Source organism: Hippoglossus hippoglossus, chromosome 9 (genome assembly GCF_009819705.1).
Source record: "Hippoglossus hippoglossus isolate fHipHip1 chromosome 9, fHipHip1.pri, whole genome shotgun sequence".
Taxonomy (NCBI): Eukaryota; Metazoa; Chordata; class Actinopteri; order Pleuronectiformes; family Pleuronectidae; genus Hippoglossus; species Hippoglossus hippoglossus.
The window spans coordinates 19,122,785-19,141,802 of record NC_047159.1 but is presented as its reverse complement, the minus strand read 5'-3'; the positions used below and the strand labels follow the sequence as shown (position 1 = coordinate 19,141,802).

Here is a 19,018-nt window from a genome sequence, read left to right as displayed (position 1 = left end):
AGCCTAAATGTCCCCTGTTATCCTTCTCCATAGTTACTACTGCAGTGAACTATCCCTTTAGATGTGCACCTTACTGAATAAGGAATAGTGCATGGATGTTGGGCATATCATTTGCCCCTTTGTTAAAATTGGAGCACCTCAGTGGCTCTCAATTTAGAAAAATCCTAGATCCGCCAATGGAATGCACCATATTTTGTATTTTGTTTGCAGAATCGTAATCGGCAAAGTAACCAGTAAGTCGAGCTGTTATATAAACAGTTTGAAGGGAGCTATAAAGTTGCATGTAATGGAAAGACTCAAGTTAGAATAATTGCTGCAGGTTAAACTCCACCACAGTAAAATGAGCTGAATGCAGTGAGCTCCTGATCACTACTCACAACATGGGTTTTTTCTTTATGATATTTCAAATTGGAAAACCCACACTGCTTTTCACGGTCACGTCTCCTGAGCGGTGTCTGCCTCGCCCCGGGGGGCACGTGGGGTGAAGTGGGATTGGTTCCGTGTGAACGATAATTAGCGCGTGCAGAGGAAGGTGTGGGGGGTGGGGGGGTCCGGTACGCCCACAGTGCGGGATGATGCGGTCTCCTCCTCTTCTTATAAAGACGCGGCTCCGCTCCAACGCCGGTGAGAGGAAGAAAGGAGCAGCCGCAACATGCCGGTGACCGGAGGGGGAATCTGCCAGGCTGGAGCCTCCTCATCAGCCTCACCCACAGGTAACAACTCCTCACTTCATCTTATCATATGATTGGATATTCAATCCAAACCAGCTACTTCATTAATGATAGTTAAAGTTAAGATTTCCTGATTCTACTGATTATTTTCTCATTTAATTGATGCTTTTTCTCCATTTATGTCAGAGAATTGTGAACAATGCTCATAAAAATCTAAAGGTGATAAATTGTGTTTGATCAATAGTCCAAAATCTATATGTATTCAATACTAATCAATATAGAAGATGAGACACACTGACAAACATTTTTGGTAAGGGGCAATATGTTGTTTTCTTTCTGTGTGCATGGGTTAAATGCAGTTTTAAGTGTATGTGTGTGCAATACTAATAGTAATAAAAGTAATGATAATAATTATAAACTTTATTTATAAAGCACCTTTCAAAACACAGTTACAATGTGCTTTATACGTTGAAAATAGAAATTGAGGGCAAACAATAGGAAATATTCTTAAATGAGCTAATTTCTGATCACAGCTTTGAGTTTTTTGGTGAATTAGATGAAGCACACCTCTGTAGTATTCAGCAGCATCCTGCTGTTCTCTGATCCCCTCAGTCCAAATGAGGTCAGTCCAGTCCACCGCTCAGACCCAGCCCGACTTTACGGTGCCAGTCGTAACCCCTGGCCCTTGTGGTGTTACCCTGCCGACAATGCCAGTACCTAATTTGGCACGGCCTCTGTTACTCCACTGGGTTGGGAGGGCATCTCGTGCCAACACGAAAGGAACTATTCTCACTCGGTGAACAAGATAACAAGATTAACTTTCACAGTCAAGGGGTCACACCAACATGCACTACAGTATATGGGTAAGCACACACGCATGCACACAAACATTTGTGTCTGTTTTTCAGAGGGAAAACATGCAAACATGAACTCCCAGCCTGACAACGACCACCAGCAGCAGTCTGGCAACGGGTGCAACCACCAGGTTCCAAACCAGAATCACAGACCACAGAGCGTGGACGGACCTGAGATGCAGGCCCTGCCCATGCCGGTCCCAGAGCCAACCATCCAACACACTAAGGTGAGATAAACCCAGAGGTGATGAGCTAAAGCAGCACACGTATAATCTTAAAGGGATATGTAAATCAACCGCTGTAAGTACATGGTGGATTCAACTTTCCCAGTTACTATTATAAGCACTGTGCACAGACACATCCACGGCAGAGGGATCTTTGTAGGTGTTTTACATTCAGATATCAAGTTTTGATCAAGTTTGGTCAAGTTGTGTTTTGATTTTTAAAATATTCCAGATTTTGGTATTTTATCCAGTGCCTGTGTGTTATCAAGAAAATCATGCGATCTCCGCAGCGAAGTTAATATGTCACTTCCTGCCTCTGCCTGCTGCACCCGGCTGGGTGATAATTGGGAGGTTCAGTTGCCCTTTAATATGGCACGTTGAAGTGTAATAATTAAGTATATTTGGTTTGTGTCCAAAATGAAAACAATAAATGTGTCTGCTTGTAATTAGAGGAGAATGGAAATGTGGATTTAACAAGATAACTATGGGAAACTATTTTTATGGGCCCTTTATCAGTAGGTTTACTGATGAAAGCTACTTCCTGAATATACTCTACATGATTTACAGCATGCAGATGCACCACATTAAAAATATCAGGCAAAACACCTCCCTCTCAATCCAGCAAGCCTGTCATTCATTTTATCAGAGGAGCTGATGCACTTCACTGTGTGTTCACCATCTGCTCTGAGACAACAAGCGGGGGAGACACCACTTAAAGGAGAAAGAAAAACGAACTTGATAATGTATAACTTCTTTCTGATTCTCCTCTGGTGTCTTAGTTGTTCATCAACAACGAGTGGCATGAGTCATGCAGTGGGAGAAAGATTCCTGTGTATAATCCCGCCACAGGAGAGCTGCTGTGTGACGTGGAGGAGGCTGATGCAGTAAGTAGCACCAGTTAAATCAGAAGTGCTTCTTAACTCTGTTTGGGCAAGAATATGAGAATTAAGGTGGCAGAGTCAGCTCATTGTACCATATTATGCCTTTTTTTTTACAAATGTTTCTGGGTCTGTAGAGTTTTGTGTCCTGCAGGAGGGATCCCTAATCTGTTACTCTTCCTGTTTATTAATCATATTTGGGGAGTTTTTCTGTATCCAGTGTCTAAAGCTAAAGGCTGCATGCTTCACAAGTTGTCAATTTGTCATTTGTGATATTGGGCTTTAGAGCCTAGAAACCGACTTGACTCAAACTGAATCTCTTTTAGGAAGATGTAGACAAGGCAGTGAGGAGCGCCCGAGCTGCCTTCCAGATGGGGTCACCATGGCGATCCATGGACGCCTCAGACCGAGGTCATCTACTTAATAAACTTGCTGACTTAGTGGAGCGAGATCGGCTTCTACTGGCAGTGAGAAACACACAGACACACCCTCACACACACTAACATATATATACAATTTTGATTTGAAAATAAAGATCAATACTGAAGCAATGGCTTTTTGTTATTTTTATTTTTTTACTGATTCTTATGTTGTGTGTTTGTAGACTCTAGAGGCTCTGGACTCCGGCAAAGTGTTTCTCATGGCGTATTTTGTAGATCTGATGGCAACAATCAAAACTTTGAGATATTATGGAGGCTGGGCCGACAAGGTTCACGGCAAAACCATCCCAGTAGGTGAGTTGTTGTCGTTTTAATTATAGATTAAGATTATAGACAGATACGTTTAAACAGTGTGTTTGTGTGTGTGTGTGTGTGTGTGTGTGTGTGTGTGTGTGTGTGTGTGTGTGTGTGTGTGTGTGTGTGTGTGTGTGTGTGTGTGTGTGTGTGTGTGTGTGTGTGTGTGTGTGTGTGTGTGTGTGTGATACTGTTACACTGTTACACTGTTACACTGTATATATTCCGTTTACAGTGTATATATATATATATATATATATATATATATAACCACATATATATTTTTTTTAGATGGAGAGTACTTTACTTACACTCGACATGAGCCCATTGGAGTATGTGGCCAGATCATTCCTGTGAGTAGTAAAACTATTCTGTCTAAAAAATAGAAAGACATATGCAGCACTTTAAGAATGTAGTTTAGGAATAGCACTGAAATATTTACATTCTGTTTAGAAAATTTAGTTTGAGGCATTAAAGTATATACATCCAGTTTTGCATTTGTATGTGCGATAAAAAGGTCACAGGGTTGTGTGAGGTCATCAAATCTGCAGCCAACAATAAGAGTGAGCTCTGACAATATCAGACTTTATCTGTACAGCACTTACAAACAATGTAACACAATAATGTAATCTGTACACACTTTAACAACAGAGAATATTGAGTCTAGTAAAATGTTCAAACTTGTTTTAACTGACATCAGTGTTGTTGCATCTCAACATGTGTGTGCATATTGGACCACAGTGGAACTTCCCATTGATGATGTTTGCATGGAAGATTGCTCCTGCTCTGTGCTGTGGGAACACTGTCATCATCAAACCTGCTGAACAGACCCCATTGTCAGCCCTGCACATGGCTGCACTCATAAAAGAGGTACTGGGATTATAACTGTTAGTAAGAGAACATGTGGACAAAAGCCATAAACTCTCATTCAGACATTGTTGAGACCTGCGTAGCTGTAAAAGTAGCTGCTCTGAGATTATGACGACTATGATCATGTGCATGTGTGGTTCCTGTTTGTTATATCGCTCCCTCCAATTCTCCGGGTTCAGGTCGGGTTTCCTCCGGGTGTGGTGAATGTGGTGCCGGGCTACGGTCAGACAGCCGGCTGTGCCATTTCTCATCACATGGACATAGACAAAATCGCCTTCACCGGATCTACCGCTGTAAGTATTCTGCTGACATGAGAAACATTTCCTCTCCTCTCCTCTCCTCTTCTCTCCTGTTCTCTCCTCTCCTCTCCTCTCCTCTCCTCTCCTCTCCTCTCCTCTGTAAAGTTACTGTGTATCTTGGTCGCTAGGTTGGGAAACTCATTCAGAAGGCTGCCGGAGACAGTAATCTGAAGAGAGTTACACTGGAACTCGGTGGCAAAAATCCAAATATTGTCTTTGCAGACTGTGACTGTGAGTATTTTTCCTTCTTTAGTTTATAGTAGTTTTTTTAAATGTTGTTATCTTGCTGTACTTTCAGCATAAACATACTGAACACTATTGAAGGGATTGCTTTTTTCTCTGCACTGTTTAAGAGAACTAGATTCTGAACATGAACATAAAATACACACAAGTATACACTCTGATGATACTGTCTAACCTTTCTTACTCAATGTCAACAATCTACCTGCAGCCGTTCAGACTTCAGTGTGTACATGTCTGTCTTGCAGTAGAGTACGCAGTGGAGCAGGCCCACAGTGGTCTGTTCTTCAACCAGGGCCAGTGCTGTCTGGCTGGATCCAGGGTGTTTGTGGAGGAACCGATCTACGAGGAGTTTGTCCGTCGCAGCGTCGAGAGGGCCACATCCAAAATCCTGGGAAACCCACTGCTGCCAGGGGTGGATCACGGGCCACAGGTATACAGGAACCCTATGAACTGATGTTGTTTCACTGGTCAGGAAGCAAAACTACTGCTGAACACTGATTGTTGTTTTCTGCAGATTGACCAGAAGCAGTTTGATAAGATAATGGAGATGATAGAGAGCGGGAAGAGGGAGGGAGCCACGCTGGAATGTGGGGGGTCCGCGTGGGGTCAGCAGGGACTCTTTATCCAACCCACCGTCTTCTCAAATGTCACAGATGATATGCGCATCGCCAAAGAAGAGGTACCCTGCTTTCATACACGTCTGCACCTACACAACCATAATTCATGATGCACATGACAAGCACCCACATTATTTGCATCCTCATTTTAACACTGTGCTCTGAAATTCTTCTCTCTCTTTACATTTGCACCTTTTCCCTCCCGCATTCACACTCTTATCCAGATTTTTGGTCCAGTGCAGCAGATCATGTGTTTCCGTAGCGTCCATGAAGTCATCCAGAGAGCCAACGGCACACACTACGGCCTGGCAGCGGGCGTGTTCACCAACGACATCGACAAAGCCCTGACAGTCTCCTCTGCGCTGCAGGCTGGCATGGTCTGGTACGGATCAGATCCTCTACAGTTCAGCTTTTAGTTGATCTGTAGGATCTGCACAGCAAATCATCACAGACGCCTTCCTTCAAGTTTTACTACACTTTGTGATATTACTTATGATATCAGTACATAATAATGAAGACCTTTGGTAAATGAGTGTCAGCCTCTGATTTTGATGCAAAGAGGAAAATCTAATGGAGCCTTTTTTCTAGGGTGAACTGCTACAATGCCATGAGCGCTCAGTGTCCGTTTGGTGGCTTCAAAATGTCTGGCAACGGGAGGGAGCTGTGAGTGTCACCACTGTTTAATCTTTCATGCAATATTCCTTTATTCTCACTGTATTTACGGTATGTCCACCACATAGATACATGTAGTAGCTCAGTTCTTGGGTACATGTTGCTCATGTAATGTGAGGAAACGTCATGACAACTCAATGTAATCATTTGTTTGTTTTATTGTAGGGGAGAATATGCCCTTCAGGAGTACACAGAGGTCAAGGCAGTCACCATCAAAATCTCCCAGAAGAACTCGTAACACCATCATATCACAGGACTGACTTTATTGTGTCTTTTAAATTCTCGATGGCTTCAGACTTTCCGCGGGGCAGTCATACAGGTGTGTTTGGAAGCCATCTTTGATTCTGTGTCACTTCATGAACATTTATTCTTCACATTTCTGCTGAGATATTTCCTGTTTTTACCCAATATCTTGTCCGTGTTACGTCTCTTTTAGTTTATATATTTCTGTGACAATTTGTGTTCTTCTCCGATGTTTTACTTTAACGGTTTTGTGGACAGTAATGTTTTCTCCAGTAGTAACATTGTTGTGAGCCTGTTGTTTTTTTCTGAAGTTACAACTTAAATAGCACTTATACCATCATTTGAATTGGCCTCATACAAAAAATAGACAAAAGACATTGAACAAACTATTTACAGGGATTTCAAAATGAAATCAATAAAACTGTTCAGCCATCTTGATAACCAGTCAACTTTACACTGATTTCAATGCGGTTAATATTCCTTGCTATATATCTGTATTACAACCATAGACTGTATATAAGCTGAAGTTTCTTGATTGCCACCTGTTGGCTGGTTGCAGTATAGGTCATAAATCCTGCCTCCTCCATATTAATGGATGGGACATGGATCCCCTGATCAATAATGTGCAGACTCTCCAAAAACGCAAGATGGCAGAGTTCATATCCATAGCTTCATTTCTGAATTGTGGGAGGAAGTAAAGACGTGTTTTCCATCTTTATATACAGTCTATGATTACAACCTGGTACTGTGTCATAACATTTGTCGCCATTTTTGCTGTAATACTAGTATTTAACATAAAGCAGTAATTTCTGTCTTTACACTTCAGCAACTATAGACTTTTCAGCTGTACAATAGTGAATGCATGTTTATTATACTAATACTTTAATGCCTCTCATATATGCAGTAAAATAACTATAATAATATAATAAATTAGTGAAACATTATTATTATCCATTGTTATTATTCCATTATCCCAGTGGTACCTCCATCCTCCATATTATCATGTATCGTCCCAGTTTTGGTCCATGACCCATGTCTCTTATTACCTTGGCCCACCCCGACCCCTTCCTCTGCCCGGTTGAGGCCCCCTGGCGTTTCCAGGGTGCCCCCCTCTCGGCCCTGGTGCGCGGGTCACTGGCCCTCTGGGGTTGGTGGCAGCCAGTGACACGTCCCTTTGCAGATTTACCCCTTTCCCGGCTGCACCTGGCTTCGTTTTAGGAGACTTGCTTCCCTTCTCATTTACGACAGCTGAGAAGACAGATTGAAAACAAAAACAGTGGCGAGGATAGTCAGGTGCAAACTGACTGATAGCATGAGCAATAAAGGAATGTGTGAGTGTGTGAGAGTACCAGGTGGGGGTGGCTCCTCCTTGACTGGAGGCGGTATGAGAGACTTGTTTGGCAGCAAGTCCTCCAGGTCCTTCATCACTTGGTTAGTGCTGTCCTTGTTGTTCCTGCGGTTCTTCTCCTCATCTCGAGCCTAAAGTGTCCATCCACAAAGCAGACCGTTTTTTTACTGAATCTTTCACAAGGGAAATTTGAAAAAAGAGCGAAAACAAAGGGGACTGACCATTTGCATCTTCCTTTTAAGGTCATTGTTGGCTTGTTGGTATCCTTTTGACACTGCGTTCAGGTAGTAGAGGGCCAATCTGTTATAGAATTACACAACACTCTTTTAGGTGAAAGCCATTGTAAACCAGTCAACAGCTTAGACCACAGTGCAGTTTTATGACTTTACGTTCTACAGGGTTTTAAAATGTCAGACTTTAGCGCCCCCTGTGGTTGAACCAAAAAAGACAGTGGTTGACAGCAGATAATATGACTACAACTACTATGATCCGTTTCCCTACGGACAATAATTCATGCCATCAAAATATTTTCAAAGATGATCAATTTATAAATCTGCATGCACAATGTGTGCAGTCAGTTCACTGAATTATAAATGTAAAGCTAAAAAATACAAACAATGAAAAAATACATTTTCAGGGACATTTTGAAAGCTGAATTTCAGAGGTTATAATGTAATGCCTTCATACATTTCCCTTCCTCTACAGTACATGAAATGGCATTTCATCTCCTATTTAGTTTTCCTACAGACATAACACAGTATTTCACCTCCTATATAAATGATACATACACCATGAGGAGGACAGCAGGCATGATGAGTCCAGGGTTGGTGGCGTACGTAAAAATGTTCCCTATGAAGGCAGGTAGATCCTGGTCTATCGTCTCCATGACCACCTCATACATCTTCTCCTGACCACTGGAGGAAAGAGTCAAATACAGCACATTGTTTGTTGCATATAATGACTGGATTAAAAGAAAGTCCACCAAACTGCATATGTAAGACAAGACATTGTTACTATACTTGAGCATAAATGACAGCAGATGAAAACTTGCTTTATCAACTTTGAAACTAAATCCATCACAATACAATACAGATTTTTTTTTTTAATGCTTTTTCCAAAAATGTTGAGTTTAACCTGCAATAATCTGAAAAGTGTATAGTATGATAATCCTGCTATAACCCAATAGTATGGGGTGATCATCCTGTTGTGTTTTTAATGAACAGAACTAAATTATATGATATGTTTAACATATTTGACATCTGAGGGGAAAAAAAGGCTTTTGTTTTCTCGAAGTGGTTTAGTGTCAAAACCTCAGGAGCCTAAACCACCAGTAAATTTGGTTGAATTCACTTTAGATGTTCTTAAATGTATCAGGTAGACACTAAAATACTTAAAACTTGAAGAAGAACTCACCATGAACTATCATTATATTCTAATTGAGATATTCAATTATATTTCATCATCAAGTAGTCTACCTCTGTCAGTGCTACTGACCTGAACGGTCCACAGTCGAAGGAAGGGGGCATGGTCATGATAGTGTAGACGACTGGCAGCAGACTGAGGAACAGCACGAGCAGCAGCAGGCCCATGTAGAAGTTGTTGGAGCGCGAGGCCTTGAAAACTCGCTCGTGAGGAACGTTACAGGACATCACCGCCCAGCACTGGTAGTACATCGAGGACAGCAGACGCAACACGTTCAGACCCACTAGACCTGGAGCGTAGAACGCTCCCATCCTGAGGAAAACATGAGAATTTTTCATTAGAGGGCAGCTTATCAAACTTTAGACCCATTTGAGAATCCCTGCTTTTAGAGGAGAAGTGTGCAGACATATTTATAAGAGACATCAAATAAAGAGTGATTCACCAAATCATTCCTTGATTGAAGACAAGCCCAAGGACATTTCCACTGATGTCGAACTCTCCATATGAAGGCTGGTGAAAACACAAAAAACAAGTTGATACACTTTGCGTTAACCTCTCTCTCTCTCTCTCACTCTCTCTCTGTCTCTCTCTCTCTCACTCTCTCTCTGTCTCTCTCTGTAATTAACTTCTCATTGCAGTGTCTTCTTTCGCTCCATGTTAGGGATCACCTGTCATGCCAGATGTCATTGTATGGTATCAGGTTGACTTCCAATACGAACCGTGCTCACTCTGTTCCATTAAAGTTAAATGACATGGTCGCAGTATGTAGGGAAGCGTATTAGCATTTCGAGAATAAAATTTAACTAAAAATCTTCCTCCTCTCATTTTGTTTCTTATGCCTGGCTCAATACTCTTTTGCACACAAATGGACACACACTGCAAGTACTCACAAATCCAGCCTCCAGGTCCCAGCACCAGCAGTAGTTGAGGAAACGCACAATGACGGCTCGCAGGAAGTCACCAACCAGGATCGTCAAATAGGTCACTTGCATGTCTGACACAATCAGCTTCACAAATTCCTACACAGAAAAAGAAGCCAAAGAAATAAGATCAAATATGAACTGGCAAATGAAAGTAGATCAGTTTGAGGAGGGCAACGTAGAGAAATGATGCTGCAAATCAAGCAAAAGTCTGCATCCAAAATTGATTGTTATTCATCATTGGACAACAGTTGTCTATATTCTGCCATTACTCACTATTCCCACTCCAGTCTCCCAGCAGGGTCCTCTGACGACATCGGCTGGGTCCACAGTCGGAGGAGGCACGTCAGACGTGTTGAAGTGGAGGCTGTAGTTTGCATAGTACTGATTCACAAGCCATTCAGTCTCATTCTTGATTGACTTCTCACTCTCCAACTAAAGAACAGAAAATGTATCAAAGAATAATCAAGGCCGTGCAAACCTTATTTATGTCGCACAAATACACTATTTACAGCATGGTTGGGGATTGAGAAGTTTCCGGATGAGAGTTAAATGAGATCAATACCACTTTTATATCTGCCTGTTAAATACAGCTACAGCCGGCAGCTCATACACAGGAAGCTAGATACTTTCAGACAAAGCCACACTGGTCCCTGTTTCCTTTGGTAACCTGCTGGTGACTGTAGCGTTACATAAAGCCAACTAACACTGGAAGTATTATCAATCTTCTCTCTGGCTGACCACCAGCAAACAAATAACCATATTGTCCAATATCTCACAATTTAAAGGAGCCATATTCTGCTCATATTCAGGTTTATAGTTTTAAGTAGAGTTTATTACTGGAAAAGATTTACGTGCTTGCTGCAATTTATTGCTGCAGCTCCTCTTATCAGCCTCTGTCTGGATTACTTGGTTTTAGCTCTTGTCTTATTGCTGGCCCACTCTGTTGTTATTGGTCACCTCCAGCAGGTTTAGGAAATGTCCGCCTCCGGGCTCACTTTACCTGGCTTTGATAGGGGGCGTGCCAGACTAGCAGAGAGAAGAATTGTCATAAGTACTGAAGAGGTGTTTCAGGAGCCTCTGGAGCAGTGTTGTCTGTGAGAGGGAGGAGCTCCCGTCACAGCAGACTTTGGGCTTTTTTACTTTGCAAACCTTTTCACACACACAAAAATCCATATAGCACACTAGAGGATAGGGAAAAACGAAAATGCATAATATCGGACAGCGGTAAGAGCTGTCCCAACATAGTAACTGAGGGTCGATGCAGTATTTTAAGAACAGGTCAGAAATGCAGACTATTAGTTCTTAAATTGTAACATATCTACAAGAATGAATTCTATAGCATATCTGAAGCCGAGGAAAGCATCTCTTTGACTCTTGTCAAGTGAGACATGGTCCATTTAAATGGGAAATATTAGGGCAATTTCATATAAATGTTTAATGATCACAGGTCATACCTTGGCATTGACCTCATCAAACAGGGCAAAGAGGAAGGTGTAAAGGTTTCCCAGGAAGAGGGCAAAGATTCGACCCAGCTGCCACTTCAGAGCGATACGAGGGTGATAATCTTCCAACTCTGCAATGGTTTCAAAGAGAGGAGGACACACCAGCCCCAGCAGAGACATCACAAACTCCACCTGATACATCGGACAAGAGAGGAGGGGTGACACTCTTATCATCAAGCCTCAGATCTGCCACATTAATAAATATCGCTCAAACAGAAAAATCAAATTTTTAAGTTTAGTGTCAGCCTACCTCGTTCTTTTCAAACCACGAGAGATTATCTGCCTTCATATTAGCAAACTCCTGAGAACGTTTCACCACAAAGTAAATGAGGTATCCACTGCCTCCCAGGCAGCACAGGATCATGACGTTGGCGAGAACCCGGAGGAACCGTCGCAGATGGATGTTCTCGTCTTTCTGGTTCTCCTGTTCATCTACTATGGATTCCTACAGGAGGTAAATTGGAGAACATTAAAATAAAGGTTCAAACCTGTTTTGTGTATCATTTTGCACTTGACATTTTTCAAATAATTTCATATTCAAATGAATACCGTACTTAATCAGTTTATTCAGAGGCAGACTTTAATATATTCTGCTCAAATGAAGAAGTCTGTACAGCATCTTACTAGTGTTGATTAAACCATTCATACAGTGCATCCATAGTTGGAGGACAACCCCTCTACCACCTGAGCCCTGACATATTATTAGCATTACTCACGTTTTACAAAAGTGTCAGTCTCAGTTCACATACTGATCTCGGACACATTAGCAAGACTGGAGATGCTGGGGATTGAACCCAGGACCTCATACATGCAAAGCACGCGCTCTACCACTGAGCTACATCCCCACATTTGACCAAGCACATGTTTTGTTAATCAGCATCACCTTGACCTTTGCTTTATGACCACACATCTAATCAGTTCATGCAGGAGTGAACATTTGTGCCAGATTTTAAGAAAATATTCATAAACCGTTCATCTTTGCAACAGAGAATTTGCAGGTGAAACTAATGTCTTATGGTGAAAACACTGGTGTCCCAGCTTCCTCCTTTAGGATATTCCCTTTATGATTATTAGATTTTGGTACAAAACGGTTACTCAAAAAGGAAACTCTTACTCTTATTATCCTTTAAACACAAATATACACACACACACACACACACACACCTGCTAACCTTGAAGCTGGTGGTGATGGAGGCGAACTTATTGTCTGCAGTCTCAGGATTTCCTATCAGGTAGTCCCAGCTGGTGAACATCTTCCAGCTGAAGGTGAACTCTCCTTCCTCGGCCCCGTCTCCTCCTTCATTTGAGTTACGGGCCATTCTGAAAAAAACGAAAACACACCGAACAAAAGAAATCAACTATTTGTGTATATTCACTGTACATCTGATTTCCTGCATGTGTGCGTCTTGCCTACGTTCTAATGACAACCATCAGGCTGTATCCAAAGATGCCAACACCCACAAGCAGGTAGGAAAGAGGGAGTCTGAACTGCAGCACTCCGATGGTTCGCTCGCTGTTGTAGAATCCGTAGAACAAAAAGGAGTACTTGCAGTATCCCTGGTGATGAGGGGTAGAAATGTCCATTCTTACAGATACAAATCACAGTCGTTCAAGCAGATACAAAGGAACTGTACCATTTTTGTTAAACAAAACTAAGAAAATGTTAAGAATAGTAACATTAAATTTTGATTTGAAAAAAACAAACAAGACAAAGCCAAGCTAAAACCAGGCTAATGGCTAAATAGAGCCATACTTAGTCTGAAATCAAAATTGAGGGACGACTTGCCATCACTTTACCCACGCCTCTGCCAAAGGTGCCAAGTATTTAAAATGCAGCTTTCATACATTGTCTTTTCTATCAAATAGATTTGTTTTTGCCGCACACTCTAAATGTCAGGAAGGATAAATAAACCGATAAATGGAGCGGAGATCCTCACACTAAATTCAAAGAGCACAGAGAAGTCCATGGCTGTGGGCTGCTCCTCTCGGGGCACAGTTTTCCTGGGAATGGAGCCATAGGGCAGACCCATGAGGAGCTAAACACAGAGGAGAGGGGAAAGGTGTATGTGAGGAAACATGTACAATGTCTGCTACATCAGGTATCATCTGTTGACTTGTATTCTGACAACGTTTGTACCTCGGGCAGCATCACCAGACCGAACATGAGCCCAAAGAGAATCAGGTTCAGACCATACATCCACCTCAGAAAAATAAAGTAGGAAGCCACTGATGACCCAAAGTGACCTAGGATTAGACAGAGAACTTGACTCAGAATTTTAAGGACAGCTAAGTAGGAAGAGCACCATCATATCTCAGTGAGTATTTTTCAGATAAAGTTGCTGTGGTACCAACTTTCTACATCTTTTATTTTCCGCTCCCAGGGTATACAGGCTGTTTTGAAGTTCTCAAAGTCACGTTTAAACTTGATCAGTTTCTGGGGGGGGGGGGGGGTTAAAGTTTGAAATGGTTATTTCAACATTTTAAATAAATAAATTAAGCAGTTCTGTATTTTTATGTGTCAACAAAGCTATAACACGAACAGATTACCTTTGTCATCATGACTTTGTATGCATACAGCTTCCGGCCTTTTCCTTTCCCAAGAGCGCCTTCAAACTTTTCAACAAACTCCTGGCCCTCCCTGTGTGACCAATCAGAAGACAACACAGGAAACCGTGACCTCTCCAACCAATGAATGCAATAGTCTGTGGTAACAGGATGTTAAAACAGAAGGGTGTAGTATAATTTACTGATTGATGATACACTACTACTTAGACTTGGCAACTCAGCCGCTCACTGCATGCATTAAACAGTGTCAAGCTCATGAAAAAACTAATGCAGCGCACTTATCGGGTTCCCTTCCCAGAGCCTTGTTTACATAGAGAAACATACACCACAGCATCACACACACACACACACACACACACACATTAACCTACAACTCCTTGACCTGAGCAAGGTGGCCTGAACTGTTCGCAGCCTTCTCACACTGAAGGTGTCTAACAGGCTGAACCACAGGCAGCCGTCTGTGTTTTCCTGAGATTTATAGATGTTTCTCTTGTGCATCTAACAGTGGAGAGAACATGAAATTTAAATTGAAAAAATTTCAAATATCTGACTGGATTAGATATCAATTTCATAGTTTTCAGGGTCTGATGAGTTATTTGCTTCAGCTCAGTCCTGCCTGTGACCAGTTTCCTGAAAGTATTGATTTGTATTACGACAAACCAGGGTCGTAGGAAACCTGCTCTGACCTCTCTCTAAAGCATCCCTGTTTTAAAAAATCCAATAGTTTCGACTGCCTGTAGATCGCAGCACTGACAATGAGAAGTATCAAACACCTAAAGTCAATGAATCAAAGTTTTAACAATGCATGATCAACATCACATGTACATGACATGAGTGATGGTAGGCATAGAGGAAAGTGTAAACAAATAAATAAGAAACAAGAAAAACAGCAAAATAAAATAAGAACAAAACGCAGGTGCAACAACGAAAACCAGAAATTACAGTTATGACGAGCGTGTGAGTTACAGTTGGCCTCTGTTTGCATATTTGTTTTTACTTGAGCAGCACGAGCCTCCTCTTCATGCGCCACGGTTTGTTCCTTAATGTAGTGATCAGTTTCTTCTTCTCCTCGACCTGTTCCTTCAGGGCTTCCATCTCTCCCTCCGAGAGCGATTCATCATCGGAGTCAGAGGAAGAAGAGGAGCTGCTGAAGGGAGAGAGCGGTCACTTTGACGAGGCACTGCACCAGAATTACAACTTATCTGTATGAACAACTGTATAAAATAGAGGAACCTAAAATCTGGATGACACAATTGGCGACTAGCTGGTGAACGAAGTCATGCATTTAGCAGATAAGGGGCTGGACATTTCCCTCAGGATGTGGTGTTGACCAAAAACAGAGCTAAAAAGACAGAGCATAATCTGATTATGATGTCCTTCTGTCCATTACACCATTAACTCTGACATTAACCCACCATGGTTAAATGCTCGATTCTACTGTATACCATTTGAGATGATTTCTTTCTAATTTTGCAAAAAATTATTTGCAACTGCATCTTATTTTTCTATCCAATGACATAAAGCTACATGTCTACATAATGTGACTAAGGTCAGAATACTCTACAGGTCTTAATTTGGTTATGCTTATTTCCATTATGACTTTATTCCGGTTAAGGTAATTGGGTTAGTATCGGAATATTGCTGTGCATGTAAATGAGTGTTGTCTTTCCCCAGAGTCGCCACAACAATACAATCATTAAAGATTTAAAACAATTAGTTTAACTAATTTCCTGAATGGCAGCATGCATTCTCCTGTTTGCCACGGGGGTCACAAAAATCAAAAAATTACAAAGCAAACGCAAATTGTTTATTACAAAAATAATAAAAATTGTACAGGCTGTGAATGAAGGGAAGCTTGAGACAAAGGTTGTGCTATTTGGATAAACAGTTGTTTTTACCCTCGAGCACTTTTACCTTCTAAGCAGCACTCTGTTAAAACATTAAAAAAAAAAACGTTTTACCCAAATTTCATTATTATATCAATAATTGTGATGCGCATTGGTCTTTGAATTATGTTCAAATCTTCTTTCTTGACACTCTATGGTCAGAACTGGTAGTTTGCTACTATTGAAAGTGCAGCCAACTACCACACACCATTAAAACAGAGGGAAGGTATCGTGTCCCATGATGTTTTGTCCCTTTGCTTTTGTTTCAATGCAGCAGTAAGAAATGGATGAGGATTACACCACAGCCAAAAATCGTTATCACCTAAATTTGCCCACCATAACTGACTTCCATCTTTTGGATGCTGATGAACCTTTTCATACTGACACAAAGAAACTTGAGCTCTAAGAAGTTTTACAGTACTTTAAATAATCCACCAGATATAGTGTAAAAATACTACATCTGCTAACTGTGTATTTTGTGTTATAATAATATTGATGTAGTTAACAGTATGTCATCTTCCTTATTAAATGACACAAACATTAGCTTCATATGACCAGAGTCTGTCAGGTATGTGGATGAGTGCGTGGAGAAAGCCTGTACATGTGTGTGGAGCGTGCAGGTATGTGAGAGGCAGCTCTCAGAGAATACTGCACCTGTTCAACTTCCCATTCTTCTTTTTCTTGTCCTTCTCAACATCTTTATCCTTCCCTTCTTTCTTTTTAACATTCCCCTTCTTCCCTTTGTTCTGCTCCTCTTTCTCCTTTTTGGACGCCGCTCTTCCTCCCTTTTTCTTCTTCTCTCGGTCGTCTTCGCTCTCCTCGTCGCTCTCCTCCTTAGCAGCTCTCTTCCTGGAGGCCTTTGATCCTTTTCTTTTCACATTGCGGTCGTCTTCCTCATCATCTTCGTCGCTGTCTCTGGGCCTGGCCTTCTTCTTTCGTCCTCTTTTCCGTGGTGCCTCATCCTCATCCTCCTCGTCTTCCTCATCATCACTGACCCGTTTGGCTCTACGTTGTGGCTTGGTTCTTCTGTTTTTACTTCTCTTCCGGGCCTCATCTGAGACACAAATATACAGTGTGTATTTGTGCACAAAAGGCAGAAGCTTTCACCCACTGACAATAATATTTATACTCTCTTACTATCTTACAACAAGTACAAATAATAATAATAATTCTAATAATGCATACAAAAAATGTCTCACAAATCTTACCTTCACTTCCACTGTCTGACACAGCATCAACCTCCATCCCAACTGGAACATTTGAACGAAAATATAAAAACCCAAACTCAAATCCAGCATTCAAATAACTACTTTTTCCAAATCATTATCAGGTCAATAAGGTGAATATTTCAAGCTGAAATAAATGTGTTTTTCTCACCATCTTCAACGTTGATCACGGTATTGTTTTTCCTCTTTGGAGGCATCCTTCTGTTTCTCCTTCAGTTGTCTCTGTCCTCTCCTGCTCACTTCAGACTCTCCATTCATGAGTCACTGAGTGTAAGCAGCTGATACACCTGTGAGGGTATCATGTCAAAAAGCCAGGTTGCATACACACACACACACACACACACACACACACACACACACACACACACACACACACACACACACACACACACACACACACACACACGGGCGTAGGCTGTTCAGTGCCCTGGCTCCTTGACAACGGTCAAAGACACTCAGTCCATTAGATGATAATCAGGAGCCAGGCGAGGAAACAGAGTCAGACAATGGTATTGTCAATCAAATGGCTGATTAGTATTTGACTGGAGCAACAAGATCACATACACAGTTCACATGCTTAATCCCAACATTTATTCAAATTCAACCTGTACCAAATAACTTTGACTCCAACTGACGGTTGGACCTTTGGAATCATTCAGCTGTGTCCCAGAAACAAGACACCAGAGCAAATGTAGACATAAAGGTCAGGTCTCATTAAAGTTGGATGGAAGCTTAAGTAATCCTGAGTGCAAAGTGAAACAAGTCTCTGTATTTAAATACAGCCCACAGTGATCTGTTAGACTTATACCGTACTTCAGTGAAATAATGTGGAACACGATCCAAAGTAACGATTCTGTGTATTGATAAAAAGTTCAGCTGGAGCTAATATGACGCTTTATTAGTCAGACTTAGTCACATTAAATGTGGAGATGTTTTGTATGGCTGTATTTAAAACAGAAAACTCAAATAGGAGACTTTGCAATGAAAGGACAATTTGGAATAAATCCACTAGATTTGACTAACTCAGAATTTATGAGTCTAAACCTGTGGACCCATGTTTATCTTTGTTGTAAGACAGATATAAAAACTGCTTTTTTAAAGCACAGGGGTGAAAGGGGACGACAGAAACGACTGTGTTTCCAGCTCTAATGCATAAAGATGCAGCTACTACCTGGGCGGTTATGGTCAAATGTCAGATCTGACCCTCCTGAATAATGCAGGAGGAAACAGGAGACGCAGGGATGCTGACACAAAGAGCAACGCTCATGCGAGGGTTATATGAATGCTGGCTCGAGGGCTTGTACCTGAGAGACAAGCTTTTCATGTCCTCCTCATTTAGCTCCTCCTCCTGATTGTGCCCCTCCACTTCCTGCAATAACACACCCGTCATGCCTCCTCCTCACTATACTGTACTTAGGCTTAAAGAAGGCCTGGACGCATTTAGTCTCAAGATACCTCACTCTAACTTCCCACCCTCAGTGCTAATCTTTGCTCTCATAAGCAAAACCTGACACAATCCGAAAGAGTTGAATCAGCTCTTGTGGCCCCACAATGTCCCACTCCGCCCTTCGGTAGTGTTGGTGAACAAGAGATGCCCGTTGTGGTACAGTTGATATTGAGATATCCGGTCGCGTGCATCCTGTCAGGGCTCAGTTTTCTGCCACTTCGTACCAACATGGAGGGAAACTGGGACAGAGCCAAAAAGTGAATCCAGTAATAGGGTGAAACAGCGGACAGATAGTTGGTCGTACCTGGGCAAACAAGAGTAGGAAAGAGTCTCCCATTTACAGAGAAGATGGACATTTATTGTCTCCTCATAGGGCCTCCTCAGTCCTCATTAA

At 41.7% G+C, this 19,018-nt stretch overlaps 2 protein-coding genes and 1 non-coding gene across 3 annotated transcripts; 1 reads left to right on the top strand and 2 right to left on the bottom strand.

The window, feature by feature from the left end:
* The first annotated feature begins 575 nt into the window (after positions 1 to 575).
* Positions 576 to 7,235, top strand: LOC117767453 (retinal dehydrogenase 1-like). The gene is made up of 14 exons (XM_034595094.1): positions 576 to 713; positions 1,580 to 1,752; positions 2,529 to 2,633; positions 2,954 to 3,094; positions 3,232 to 3,361; positions 3,653 to 3,714; positions 4,103 to 4,231; positions 4,411 to 4,524; positions 4,659 to 4,761; positions 5,019 to 5,203; positions 5,288 to 5,452; positions 5,615 to 5,772; positions 5,979 to 6,053; positions 6,228 to 7,235. The coding sequence occupies exons 1-14, from the start codon at positions 653 to 655 to the stop codon at positions 6,298 to 6,300; spliced, it is 1,674 nt and encodes a 557-aa protein (XP_034450985.1). The 5' UTR covers positions 576 to 652; the 3' UTR covers positions 6,301 to 7,235.
* A 112-nt stretch (positions 7,236 to 7,347) lies between these two features.
* Positions 7,348 to 17,465, bottom strand: tmc2b (transmembrane channel-like 2b). The gene is made up of 20 exons (XM_034595093.1): positions 17,329 to 17,465; positions 17,160 to 17,201; positions 16,622 to 17,005; positions 15,063 to 15,228; positions 14,048 to 14,138; positions 13,853 to 13,934; positions 13,638 to 13,744; positions 13,438 to 13,536; positions 12,915 to 13,057; positions 12,673 to 12,820; positions 11,751 to 11,945; positions 11,453 to 11,632; positions 10,272 to 10,430; positions 9,966 to 10,094; positions 9,518 to 9,585; positions 9,148 to 9,387; positions 8,442 to 8,567; positions 7,875 to 7,953; positions 7,655 to 7,784; positions 7,348 to 7,553 (listed from the first exon to the last, which is right to left on the bottom strand). Exons 1-20 carry the CDS (start codon positions 17,372 to 17,374, stop codon positions 7,348 to 7,350), a joined length of 2,820 nt encoding a protein of 939 aa, XP_034450984.1. The 5' UTR covers positions 17,375 to 17,465.
* On the bottom strand, positions 12,274 to 12,345 carry trnaa-ugc. Its single transcript has one exon. It is a non-coding gene; the product is annotated as a tRNA-Ala (tRNA).
* Positions 17,466 to 19,018: the final 1,553 nt, after the last annotated feature.

Bases quoted from the DNA above. Each gene is read 5' to 3' on its own strand.
- LOC117767453 (XM_034595094.1), top strand. From the start codon at position 653: ATGCCGGTGACCGGAGGGGGAATCTGCCAGGCTGGAGCCTCCTCATCA. The intron at 5,453-5,614 runs GTACCCTGCTTT...ACTCTTATCCAG, and splicing joins TGCGCATCGCCAAAGAAGAG to ATTTTTGGTCCAGTGCAGCA. The intron at 6,054-6,227 runs GTGAGTGTCACC...GTTTTATTGTAG, and splicing joins TCTGGCAACGGGAGGGAGCT to GGGAGAATATGCCCTTCAGG.
- tmc2b (XM_034595093.1), bottom strand. From the start codon at position 17,374: ATGCCTCCAAAGAGGAAAAACAATACCGTGATCAACGTTGAAGATG. The intron at 11,633-11,750 runs GTAGGCTGACAC...CCGATGTATCAG, and splicing joins CGTGGTTTGAAAAGAACGAG to GTGGAGTTTGTGATGTCTCT. The intron at 7,785-7,874 runs GTCAGTCCCCTT...TGGACACTTTAG, and splicing joins TTAAAAGGAAGATGCAAATG to GCTCGAGATGAGGAGAAGAA.